The 12528-nt window shown below is 50.7% G+C and overlaps 1 protein-coding gene across 1 annotated transcript; it reads right to left on the reverse strand.

The window, feature by feature from the left end:
- Nucleotides 1-294: 294 nt before the first annotated feature.
- Nucleotides 295-11984, reverse strand: Washc1 (WASH complex subunit 1). Its single transcript, XM_057762987.1, has 11 exons — nt 11853-11984; nt 6819-6972; nt 4056-4167; nt 3729-3875; nt 3424-3560; nt 3067-3199; nt 2725-2926; nt 2463-2642; nt 1675-1833; nt 843-911; nt 295-743 (listed from the first exon to the last, which is right to left on the reverse strand). Exons 2-11 carry the CDS (start codon nt 6965-6967, stop codon nt 604-606), a joined length of 1428 nt encoding a protein of 475 aa, XP_057618970.1. The 5' UTR covers nt 6968-6972; nt 11853-11984; the 3' UTR covers nt 295-603.
- Nucleotides 11985-12528: the final 544 nt, after the last annotated feature.

Below are 12528 nucleotides of genomic sequence, written 5' to 3' on the forward strand. Positions count from 1 at the left end.
GGGCACTTGTGTCCACACAAGCCTTATACCAGTTTCTAACTACAGCCCTATCCCTCACGTGCTCTCCGTCCTTCACGGGACTCCCTGGCTTGCCTCTAAGTTCTCCCTATGGCCTGCAGCACCTCCTGTCCCCAGCCTCCTCAGCAAACACCAAGTCACTTTTCCAGTGGAAAAATATCCCCCTGCAATAGCTGCCCTAATCTCCATTTGCCTTGATCCCAAAGGAAGAGCTCAGTTCCCCCAGCCATCCTACATTTGCTTGAGAACATCTGGGAAGGACAGGTCACACTCCAAGAAGCTGTCGGCAGCCAGCATGGCTACCTTTCATTTATTAAAAGGGCACTGTTGGCTTGGGTTCAGGTCTAGTTACTTTCTTTATTCCACCACGTTGCTGTGGCACTCTTCAGTGGAGGATCAAGCAAAGCAGGGAAGCAGCAGACGGCTCACAGAGCCCCCACTCCATGAAGAGAAATCGGGCACCGACCTGGAACACTTGTATAATCCCCTGGACCTCCTCGGGCAACAAGACCTGAGAAGCCCTGGCTGGTCAAGGAGTCCCTCCTGGCTGTTCCTGCTGAATGTGCAAGAAGGCTCAAAGCACTCTTAGGACTCCCAGTCATCGTCATCCTCATCTCCTGCGGGCTGCTGGGGGGGTGGCATCGGTGGGATGGAGTCTGACATCCGGGTGAAGGCTCCCCCGGGCCCCTCACTGGTTCCGGTGCCAGGTCCTTTTCCAGAAATACCTGGGAAGGAGAAGTGATGAGAGAGAGAGACAGATAGACAGACAGACAGTGGGGCACCACTTCACCGCCTCCGAAGATAAAGACGCACAAGATGCCTACCTTTGCGCCTCATGACGAGCTTGTTAAAGAGGTCTGACATCAAGTCCCCACCTTGACTGGTGGCTCTCACTGCAATGGGGGAGCAGCAGGTGAGGGAAGAAGAGGCCAAGTACAATACTGCCAGGGACATTCACACGATGGGCTCACCTGGCCCCTGAAGCACTCCCACACCCACTCTCCTGTTCACACACGATGTGCCCACGGCCCAGTCCCGCCTTAATGTTTAAATTCTCAGTACCCCTGCATGGGTAAGGACACGGGCTCAGAGAGGCCAGGCTATTGGTACACAGTTCTCTGTACCCCTGCATGGGTAAGGACATGGGCTCAGAGAGGCCAGGCTATTGGCATACAGTTCTCTGTACCCCTGTATGGGTAGGAAATGGGCTCAGAAAGGCCAGGCTATTGGCATACAGTTCTCTGTACCCCTGTATGGGTAAGGACATAGGCAGAGAGAGGCCAGGCTATTGGCATATATTCACAAAGCAGGTCAGAAGAAGATCCATGACGCAAACCCAGGACTTCTGACACTTTCCACACAGGTTAACAAGGATGCCACTAGCAAGAATTCTTGGCAGACATAAGCCTTGTCCTCAGGATGGAAAGGACAAGTCCTATGTCTCATCTCAGAGGACTTCAGGCTCCTGCATGTTTCCTTGGACAATGCCTGTCAAAGGTTCTACTTTCTCATGGTTTCAGCTGGGAGAGCTCAAGACAGGAAAGCTTCCTCCAGGGGACCCATGGCCCAGTCCAGAGGGTATCAGGGTAGCCACAAGGGACTTCCTGCTGGCTGACAGGGAGCCTAGCTGCTGCAACAGATCCTTGGTCCCCTCACCTTGCTCCTGCTCCTTCTGTTTCTTCTTCTCCAGTTTGCGTTCCTTGACACTGCGCAGCTTGGCCTTGCCAATGCCCCCAGCTTGGCGGATGGACTCAAGCAGAGTGGCCCGGCCACTGGAGGGATCAACCACCTCCTTAGGGGCTCCTTGAATAGAGGCTGTAAGGAGAAGAATGAAGGGTTGCTCAGCAATGCAGGATGGGGAAAGCTGCCCAGCCTGAGGCAGTAGGTGATCTCGGGATCCTGGCAAATGCAGGGGCCTGTCACCCACAGGGAAGTCAGCTGTAAGGCTGTGTGGCTTCTGGGATGATGCAGTGTGGTCTTGGATTTCTGCAGACAAGGAGCTAAGGGCCTTGTGTCTAGGCATCTCTCCTCCCTCTCCACCCCCTATTTTGATGACATCCTAGAGTGACAGACCCTTTGGATCTGGTGTGCTGAGTAACACAAGCCAACAAAGGATTTCCTACCCCTTGAGGTGGTTGGAGACACAATAGAAAGCTCAAATCTGGAAATTTCAGGTTTGTTAATAGATCCTTTTCCCCTGGCTTGACTAGAAACAGGTCTCAACACCTTCCCAAGGCTTCCTCTGCCCTGAAAGTCAGAACTCCACAGCTCTGTAGAGCACAGAAACCACTCCATCAACCTGGGAAGACTAGGTATCCATATGAGGATGCCCTGCAGATCCTGGAACTAGGAACACGTGACCTACAGAGAAGTCTTCGGGGATCCTGGCATGAGGTCCTATTAATGAGGGCTGGCCACATGGGCCCCATCGGCACTGCCCCTACCTGAGTGGACCACGCTGCTGCTAGTGTCTTCTTCCCTGGCAACCTGGCCAGGTGCAGTTGCCACTTCAGGGAATGCTGGAGGCTGGGGGGTACTGACAACCACTGAGGGAGCTGGGGGAGGTGGCGGTGGTGGTGGCGGCGGTGGTGGCGGTGCTGCCAGCAGCACCTCATTCTCCAGTTCTGTAAGGAAAGTGAGAATGCATGAAGATCTGGTAAAGGAGCCAGCACGAACTTTCTGGTTCCATCCCAGGACCCAGCTCACCTGGTTGGAAAGGTTCAGCTACCTCCGTGTGGAAGGTGGGCAGTTCTGGAATGGCACCAGGAGCAGAGGGGGCAATGCCAGGGCCCAAGTCTGCACTGTACATGAGGTCATCTGCGATGCCAGGCAAGTCGGGTAGGTAGGATGGCACATCGATCTCAGGAACTTGGCCCAGGTCTGGCACATAGAAGTAGTTTTCTGGAGCCTGCAGAGTCAGGGTACAGGAGAGTGACAGCTCTGCCAGAGCACACGGCCCACACTGTAAGCACGGACAGGCAGCACAGGTGGACCCAGCCTCCCTGACCCGCACTGGCAGGGCTTGCCTGCCCAAGCACTCCACCCCACCTGCCGCTCCAGCTGCTCTCTCTTGCTGATAGACAGAGGGGCATCAAACAACTTCTCCTCTTCTGTGCCCAGCATCGTGTGCGTTTTTGTTACTGCACCAGCCAGAGGGTCCAGGAAAACATACTTCTTATACCTGTGGAGTGGGCTAGGGTCAGGAGGCCATCACCTGTCCTGGGACCAGGGAGGTCCCTGACCATCCTTCCCCACTGCGTTTGTCCCTTTGGATACATAAGTCTTAGGAGCCAAATCAAACTGGTCAGTCCTGAGAACTGTACCAGGCTCAGGCCCCTGGAGCTACCTAAGCAGAGTCTCTCTTTCTCCCTCCCGTCTCTCCCGCTGGCTATCTCCTGGCCTTACAGATTTTCTGTGGTGTTGAAAAGCAGCAGAGAGCTAATGGAGCTGATGTTGCTGGGAAGACCCCCAAGTCCCTCCTCAGCTTCATCCTCAGGCTCCGACTTGGTGTTCACACACACAGGAAAGTATTTCAGCTTCTCCTGGGGCAGGATAAGAGTAGATGGAATTTCAGTATCAGGTGTGTGGACCCGGCACCATCCCAACCAGAATCCTTTTAGAAGACCGAAATCTGTGGTCAACCTTCAGGCCCTGTCTCTCAGCAGCCATGGGTGACATGCAGGTGACATGCCGGTATGTGGCATACAGACCTGCAGGGCCCGCTCATCCAGTGGGCGGTGCTTGCTCTGGATCCTGTAACGGGGTCTTCTCTGCAGATCAGGGTCAAGGGCACCGGTAAAGATGGAGTCATACTCCTGCAGGCGCTCTGGCGCTGGGTACTTGGCACTAGAGAAAACCTGCAGATACAGGGACAACTCTGGGACCCGCATATTCGAGATAGCCCAGTAATCATAAGCAGGCACTAAGAATGGGATGACCCATGGACAGGAGGAAAGTGAGGTGTGGCTAAACAGCAAGGGTACCAGAGGATCAAGGTACCAGCAACAGAACACAGGAGTGAGTCATGGCTTGCCTACCTTGATGGCCTTCTTGCTGCCCTTGATCTTCTCTATCTTAGCCTGGGCCAGGGAGACCCTCTCCCTAATGGCCTGCAGTTGGCGGCGACTCAATTCTACTCGCTGGGAGATCCTGCCAAAGAAGGAAAATATAGAGATTGGGGGCTACTTCAAGTTGTGTAGCCTCTGTTCACCTGTGCCAGCAGCAGACATGAGTCTTGCCAAGTCCTGGGCTTAAGCGCTCAACATAGTACAACCTGCCTGTTGGGCTGGTCTTAGTGCTGTTCACCTGACCTCTGTGTGCCCCTATTATTCAGCCCAAGGGGTTGGGCACCAGGCATGCTCACAGTGCATCACATGTCACACAAGGTGAGGACAATCAGGTAGGAGTCAAGGTTCATCTCAGGTCACTAATGACCAAAGACAGGACCTGGGTATTCAACAAAACCTAGGGCCTTTGCAAGGAACTGATAATTACTGCCCACTGTATTCTTTAAATAAACCCTGGATGAAGATTCACTGTTGCCCAAGACTGTTCTAGATCAGTGCCTCTGAGACTCAGACAACCGTTGTTTCTCCAGCTTTGCTGGGGTTGGCTGTGTCCCTTCAAAGACCCAGGATGAAGGCTTGCTGGCGTCCTGTGGGCTCAGTTCTGGAGACATGACTCATCGGTTAAGAGCACACTGGCTGTTCTTCCAGACGGCCTGAGCTCAATTCCTGGAACCCACATGGTGGCTCACAACCATCCATAAGTGGAGTCCCATGGGATCCGATGCCCTCTTCTGGAGCCAAGTAAGAATGTCCTCGAAGGGAATATGAGAATCCCAGCCTCTGCCTGCTTTTTCACTTTCTGGACTCCGTGGCATCAGTGACCCCCTTACTTCACACTGCCACCAGGAGGCACTGTAATACCAATAAGTGGTCTGGCCAACAACCCAACTGAAACCCCCAGCTATGAGCCCCAATAAGCCTGTTCCCCTTCAAGCTGATAGTCTCGGGCACTTCGTCACGGTGACAGGAAACTGACAAATTCAACACCACCGAAGACCATGAAGGCCCTGCTCACCTTCTAGCTTCTCCCTGCTCCAGTTACACTAGACTCCTTCCCAGCCATCCCTTAGGGTTGCCACTCACTCTTTCCTTAGAGTATGTTAATCCTCTGGCAGATCTGTTTGCCTCTCAGGCTCTACCATAAAATGTTACTTCTCACACATTCTCACACACCTCTAGAGAGAACCTCATTCCACCCCCAGAGATAGATACTCCCACCATCTGCAGCCACACTTCCTGGGTTTAACCCTGTCTTTGTCATCTGTAGAAGTCTCTTTTGGCTTTAAAAACAACAATAATAAAAAAAATTGCTCTCTCTCTCCCTGTGTGTGTGTGTGTGTGTGTGTGTGTGTGTGGTGTGCACACATGGGGGGTGGAGTAGCATGTTCCGTGGGTTGTGTGTTGGGGTCAGATGACAACCTTTGGGAATCAGTTCTCATCTTCTTCCATGTGGGTCCCAAGGATGAGGCGCTGATCACCAGGCTTGGCGGCAAGTGCCTTAACCCACTTATTACCTTGTCCTCCTCGCTCCCCGGAGTCTCCTGTCTGAGAGAGAGGTAACCAGGCTTGATGACACACACCTCTAATCCCAACACGGGGAAGCTAAAAACAGTAGGATCAGACGCTTAAGGTCATCCTCCAGTACAGAGCAAGTTCAGGGACCGATTGGGTCGATGACACCCTATCCCTGCCCCCACCCTCCCCTAAAAAGGAGGAAGGATAGCATGATTTCCTCATAGAATATCCCCAGGGTTAAAGGAATTAATGCAGCTAGAGAGATGACGGCTACCGATAAGCAAGGATGTTTAGCACAACTGTAGCGAGCTACCCACGCAATCGCTTTCATGCGGCACACATGTTTCAGCCAATGAAGGACCACAGACATGAAGGCGTGCCCAGAACATCACAACAGGGCAGAAAACCTCCCCTCCCACAACCTACTGAGGGGAACGCTCTCATGATGCAACACATTAATCTGGGGTTTGAGGACATGCTGGTGAGAACAAACCTCGTTTGGCCAGCAGCACAGAGCACAGCATATATGGTTACACACGATATAACAGACTTGGTGATGATGATAAATGAGATGCACTGGCTTATGTCTTTACTGTAGTATAATTGTTATTGCTATTTTTAGAGTATATTCGATCTACTTAAAGAAGTCTGCTGCTACTGGCTCATGCTGGCAGCAGGTCCACCACCTCAATTTTGCTGTGTTCATTGATAACATCAAGAGACCACCTGCAGTGGATGGCCAAGCCATCTGCACCCGTGCAGCAAACTATCTTGTCCATACCATGGCAAACCATCTAGTCACCCACTCCGCAGTACATAGCTGGAGTTAAGGAAGGCCTAACAGCGTTTAGGTTTGTCACCCCAGCGTTCATGCTCTAGAAGGGACACTGACATACTCAGGGCCACAGCTAGACCTAAGTACAGGCCCCTGTGCACCCAGACACTGAGTCAGTGCAGGCTGACTGCAGGAGTCAGTGAAGGAAGAGCCAATGGAGCCACGGGAAAACTAAGGGGCGACATTAGACACCAAACAGGTGGTGAGCTCTCAGATACTCGTAAGGTTTCCAAGCTGGACTTGTCCCTCTCTCCCTTTCTACACTGGGAATTACTCGGATCACTGAAGAGGTTGTCTGAAGAAGGCACATTCCTAGGGCTGCAGAGAATCCTGCTTAGGAAAGAGGAGACCCTCTATCAGGTCAGCTGGGCAGCAGGTCCCACCTGCTGAAGATGTCTCCAGAGATGTTCTGTAAGTGCTGCAGGGCATCTGCCACTTGCTGGATTGCCTCCTCTCTTCGCAGGTCTGGCTGGATCAGGGGCACTGCATATGGCTGACCTGCCAAGGAGTACTGAGTCTTCACGGGGGTCATGGCGCCTGTGGGTAGGAACCAACACATCAACAGCATAGCCCGACGATCACACTATCTACCAGCCACAAGGCAGGGTGGTCATGTCACACACTTGAAATCCTAGCACGTGGGAGGCAGAGGCAGGAACTGTTCAAGGCCATCTTCTGACACATAGAAAGTTCAAGACTAGCCTGGGCTACATGAGACACTATTGGGGGATGGGAGTATCACGCAAAGGAGCTAATTTCTACACAGCTTTACTGTGTGTGAGTATCATGGGAGGCAGAGCAATAAACCCGCAGGCCTACATAAGGCAATGGCAGGAATTCAAAACCGGCAGGGACTAAAAGTGGGCCATACTGTGCCCTTACTCCCAGGGTACTCAGTACCCTGCTAAGTGCCCTATTTAGCACAGCAGCCGTTCAACTTAACCCCCCAAGCTTAGAACACCACAACCCTGGCTGCAGAGCACAAAAGAGGCAGGAAGCAAAGGATGGATGGGGGCACCCAAATGACTGCTGAGTCGTCTCCAGACAAAAAATGCAGAGAACGGAACGCTTGGATGGTGTGGCCTGCAAGGTGACCACCCCTGCTTGACAAAACTCCAGCATTCCGGTAAGACGGATCAAGCTCTCCACCACTTTGATTTCCAGTTGTAATGATTTTCACTATGTGTAATGGGGGCTTCTTTACGCCTTTTCCTTTGTGAATTTTATGTGAGCTTTGGTGAGGATGAGAGTATGTACAACGGAAGCTTCTTTAAACAAAATAATTCTTGGGTAAAAATCCCGCCTTCGTAGAACCACAGAGCATGATAACTCTGCTTATTCCCCACACAGGACTCCCTGTTGTGCTGTCCCCCAACTCCCCACCCCTGTCCCATTACACTGGGAAGAGAGAAGTTAAAGACTTACTACCTGGGCATACATAGTCCCATGGATGAAAAACACACAATCTAGAGAAACAAGTCACTAAGACGGAGATATCCGCTCCACAACCATCCAGGGACCCAACCCTGTGAGTCTAGACTCTTTTGAAGATGTCTCCTCACCTTCTACCCTGATCTTGAGACAAACTTGCTAGCCATGCTGACCTAAATCAAACCTGAGAGCTTCCATCTTTAAAATCAGGAGGGAACAGTAAGCTCTTCCTGTCATTGTTTTCCTTTTTTTCCCACAGAGATCCGCCTGCCTCTGCCTCCCGAGTGCTGGGATTAAAGGCATTCACCACCACCACCCAGCTTCCTGTCACTTCTTAAGCCGAACTCCTCTGCAACTGGATGTGTGAGTGTCCGTGTACATGTCCTCAAGGGTAGGACAAACACAAATCCTCTAAACAAGGAAGCAGCAGGTCCACTGGAGAACTAGGATAGTGAACATGGTAGTTTACTCTCATCTTGTCTGTATATGCCGGTTAGCTACTAAGTGGAGTGCCCGATCACAACACAGATGGGTAAGATACAAAATCAGACTGACACACAGAAAGACAGGCACAAGAACAACCGAATCCCCTGTGTTGAGAGTGTTGTGGCCTTCTACTCCACTACGAAAGAGCCAAGACTAACTTCAAATTTAGATGAAGTGAATTTACTCTGGTTGAAGGAAGGGCAGCCTTAGAGCCAAATAGCATGCCACGCCCAAGGAAGGGTTTACAAAGGTGGACATCAATGGTGGACATTACTATTAGCTATAGAATCCATGGCTGGCACGAAAATTGTTCTGTTCCTCTCAGTTGCATCTCTTTTATAAGTAATAAATACAGTTATAAAAAGAACACTCCATCCCAGTCCCACAGTGATAAGCAGAAGCAAGGGGTTAAATAGCAAGTTTACATAAGCAGAAAGCAAGTGGTTAAATACCTCAAGGCAGGAACACCATTATCTTATCCTTACATCACCTACAGCCACAAGGGTCTCACAGGCATCCCAGGGCAAAGGTCAATGGCCCTTACGGGATGCCTGGTATCATATTAAGTTTCTTTAGCCATCACAGGGGAGTTGTGTGTAAATGATTACACAGATCTGGGCCCTCTGCGGGAAGTGTCCTTAACTGACTGGGATAGAGCAGGCAATAACACCGCCATCGAGTCAGGGCTGGCTGTCACGACCCCACGAGAGGTCTAACCCGGGCTGTGGATGCGGCTTTACTGAGGAACACTGTGAGTTAAGGACACCCGAAAAGTTCCTCCATGCTACCTGCGGCTCTCCGTGAAGCATAAAGAACAGCTAGAGTTGGAGCAAAGACGAGCAGAAGGTGGTAGATGAGGTCTCGCGGTTCCCCTGTAAGAATCCTTGGAGAAGCAGCAAGAAAAAGAATGCTAAGTAGAAGCAAGTGTGGAAGAACTCTGAGCTCGGAAGGGAGGAGTTTAGACTCCAGCCAGGCATGACCCGAGACCTGCTCTGTCCAGTGAGGAGACACACGGAGCACGCAGATAGGGAACACCACACAACCAAAGGCTGAAGAGTGAAGTGTCGCATTCGTATCTTATATTCGTTATATGCTGACACTGTCACATTTTACATCGAGTGGGTTAAAATATACTGTTAACTTCGCACAATCATTTCCACTGTCAAAATCGCGTATGCAGTTGGCAGAACCTAGTTTCCTTCCTTATCCTTTTCCCCCATGTCCTATGCTTCCAAAGAATTCTTCGGCTGGCAAGACAGCTCAGCAGACAAGGGCTGTTGTTGCCACCTGCTGGTCTGAGCTGAGTCCCTGGGACCCACATGGTAGATGGAGAGAAGCCACTCCCCAAAGTCACCCTCTTACCTTCATATATTCAACAAGACACACGTATGCATACAACATACACATTCGTACATACATGATAATTAAATAAACTTTTTTGTTTGTTTTTGAGACAGGGTTTCTGTATAGCTTTGGAGCCTGTCCTGGAACTTGTTCTGTAGATCAGGCTGGCCTCGAACTCACAGAGATCTACCTGTCTCTGCCTCCTGAGTGCTGGGATTAAAGGTGTGCACCACCACGACCTGGCCAAATAAAATTTTTTTATAAAAAGTCTCTGTTACTCTTTTTAGGAAAGGCATATCCTAGAACGGGCTCTGGTATAAGAAACAAAATAACTGTAATCTTGTCATTTAATTGTTCTATCTTGCGGCTCTTGACGATCTTTATTCAACTTCTCTCAGGAGTAAATATGCCGCGTCACCAACACTAACTACTACTTGTAACTATCCTCATCACTAGCTAAGACCTACACACCTTAAAGCCATTCTGCAAGCCCACCTCACTTCAACAATGGCCTTCTATCACTCTTCATGTCTGTGAATTTATCAGGACTTTCAACAATAAAATGCTTAGCTTGTGCTCAAGCCCAGATTTGAATCAATTATCCCATTCAGTATGTTCTGTCACTTTTATACATACAATTGAAAACTCTTTTAAGAGTTCACATTTATTTTAGTCCCAATTTCAGACAGTTGCCGGGCGATGGTGGCGCACGCCTTTAATCCCAGCACTTGGGAGGCAGAGGCAGGCGGATCTCTGTGAGTTCGAGACCAGCCTGGTCTACAGAGCTAGTTCCAGGACAGGCTCCAAAGCCACAGAGAAACCCTGTCTCGAAAAAACAAAACAAAAAAAAACAACAAAAAAAAAAAAACCAATTTCAGACAGCTTATCCTGAAACCCTGTGTGATGCCCCCTTAGTGATCCTGATGTTAAGAGAAAAATGAGATTCTGCTCTGAGCCCCACTGGTCAGTCAGCATTGTTGCAACTGTTGATCTTCACTCTGGAATTAAATATTGCTATCTATTTTTACAAAGAGGTTGGGAAAGTCTGGGGTGTCGTGTGTACAGAACACTATCCTCCAAGCCCAACAGCCGTCATCTTCACTGGGGAAACTCTTACTACTTCCAAAGTGAAGTTCAAGATAGGCCTGTCGACTTCTGTCATTCTCTCGTGGGGGTGGAGGATAAGGTGTTCTGCCCTTCCCTCCTGCATCTCCTGGCCCGATATATACAATTCTTTCCTAATGACACACCATCTAGTAGTCTCAGTGTACACACCGGGAAGCTAACTGAGGGGCTCATCCTCCATACAGAATGACTGTTCTGGTGATTCCGCTGCGCTGGGGTCGCTCACATTCTGTAAATAAACCTAACCAACACGATAGTTCCCCAAAGTGGGCTTCTTGGATGGAACTGTACTTTGGTTTGCCCCTGGGGCCCTGTAAGGAGGGGACAGATGTCTGTTTGCGCCCCCACCCACAAGGAGAAGTTTCTAAATCATCATCTAGAATGGATTGAAGGCCACCTTCTTAGTGGGGAAAAATAATTAATAGCTGAAAAGATAGCAATGTCGCTGAAAAATAAAAGCAGTTTACTAGAATCGTCTTTACGTGAGTTTTGTTCTGAGACATAGAAATTCCTCCCTCCCCGCAAGTGGCTGCAGCTCTTTCTGTCTTGGGCTCCAATAATTCCAGTTTACTCATTTTCACTTTTTATGCATCCCATGAACACATAAACAACCCAGAATGATGGTGTTTCTCTTGCACCTAGCCATGCTGATCAACAATTGTTTTATATTAAATTGACAAGAGACCGCACCCCACTCACACCCACCCCACTCCTTTTTTTTTAAAGCATGAATGGCCTGTTTCTAATGGCCGGCTCTTGGCATCTGGTAAATAAACACTGGACTGACCCAGAAACACCAACACCCACCATGCACGTGTCTCCCGTGCAATTCGTAATTTCGGAAGTGCCCAGCACCCTGGTGCACTTCGTCCTCCCCCACCCTGTGCCCTGGAAACTCCAGGCAGTCACGAGACCTCTTCTCTGCAGCCCCAGCTTCCCCCGGAAGCCCTCACCCGACTCCCCGGGTCCCCCGCAAGGTCGCTGTTAGCACCTGCCCGGCTCACACGCCCGACCCAAGCCGGCGTCCTCACCTGCGCGCCACCGCCGGGGCGGCCCCGCAAACCCGCACCGCTGGCTTCCGCGCCCCTTTCCGCGCCGCCCGCACCCCCGGGTCCTAGCGCCCGCCTGCGCAGCTCTCGGACTTCCGGCTCTCTGGAATGCGGTCTGCCCGGGCCCAGACGGGAAGCCGAGCTACTCTGTGTTTTGGCCCAGATCTTTGAGCCCCGGATTTCTTCTGTTTCCAACTCTAAGAAGCCGACGCCCTACATGTGCCCTATCACCGGACATCCCTCAAACGTCCCCTCTTCTCTAGTCATCTCTGCTTAATAAATCTTTTAGAAGATCCTGCTTTACTTATGTTTACCTCTGGTAAAGGCCCTTAGTTCCCAACTCTCTTTTTAAAAAATTCCATATAGAACGAACACATATGGCATGATCTGACATGGAGTAGTCAAATTCTTCATAGAGACAGACTGTAGTGACTCACACTGGACGCCACCTGCTTTGGAGATGCAAATTGAGAAGGGTGTGGTATGCCTTTGTGGCAACAGCTAAAAATCTGGGCATTAAAACTGTCAGGACAGGCCGGGCGGTGGTGGCGCACGCCTTTAATCCCAGCACTCGGGAGGCAGAGGCAGGCGGATCTCTGGGAGTTCGAGGCCAGCCTGGTCTACAAGAGCTAGTTCCGGGACGGGCACCAAAGCTACA

This window comes from Chionomys nivalis, chromosome 2, assembly GCF_950005125.1.
Source record: "Chionomys nivalis chromosome 2, mChiNiv1.1, whole genome shotgun sequence".
NCBI lineage: Eukaryota > Metazoa > Chordata > Mammalia > Rodentia > Cricetidae > Chionomys > Chionomys nivalis.

Coding starts and splice junctions, on each gene's coding strand:
- Washc1 (XM_057762987.1), bottom strand. CDS start 6,967: ATGACCCCCGTGAAGACTCAGTACTCCTTGGCAGGTCAGCCATATGCA. Junction 3,561..3,728: donor TGGATGAGCGGGCCCTGCAG/GTCTGTATGCCA, acceptor ATCCTGCCCCAG/GAGAAGCTGAAATACTTTCC. Junction 1,834..2,462: donor CAGCAGCGTGGTCCACTCAG/GTAGGGGCAGTG, acceptor TTCTCCTTACAG/CCTCTATTCAAGGAGCCCCT.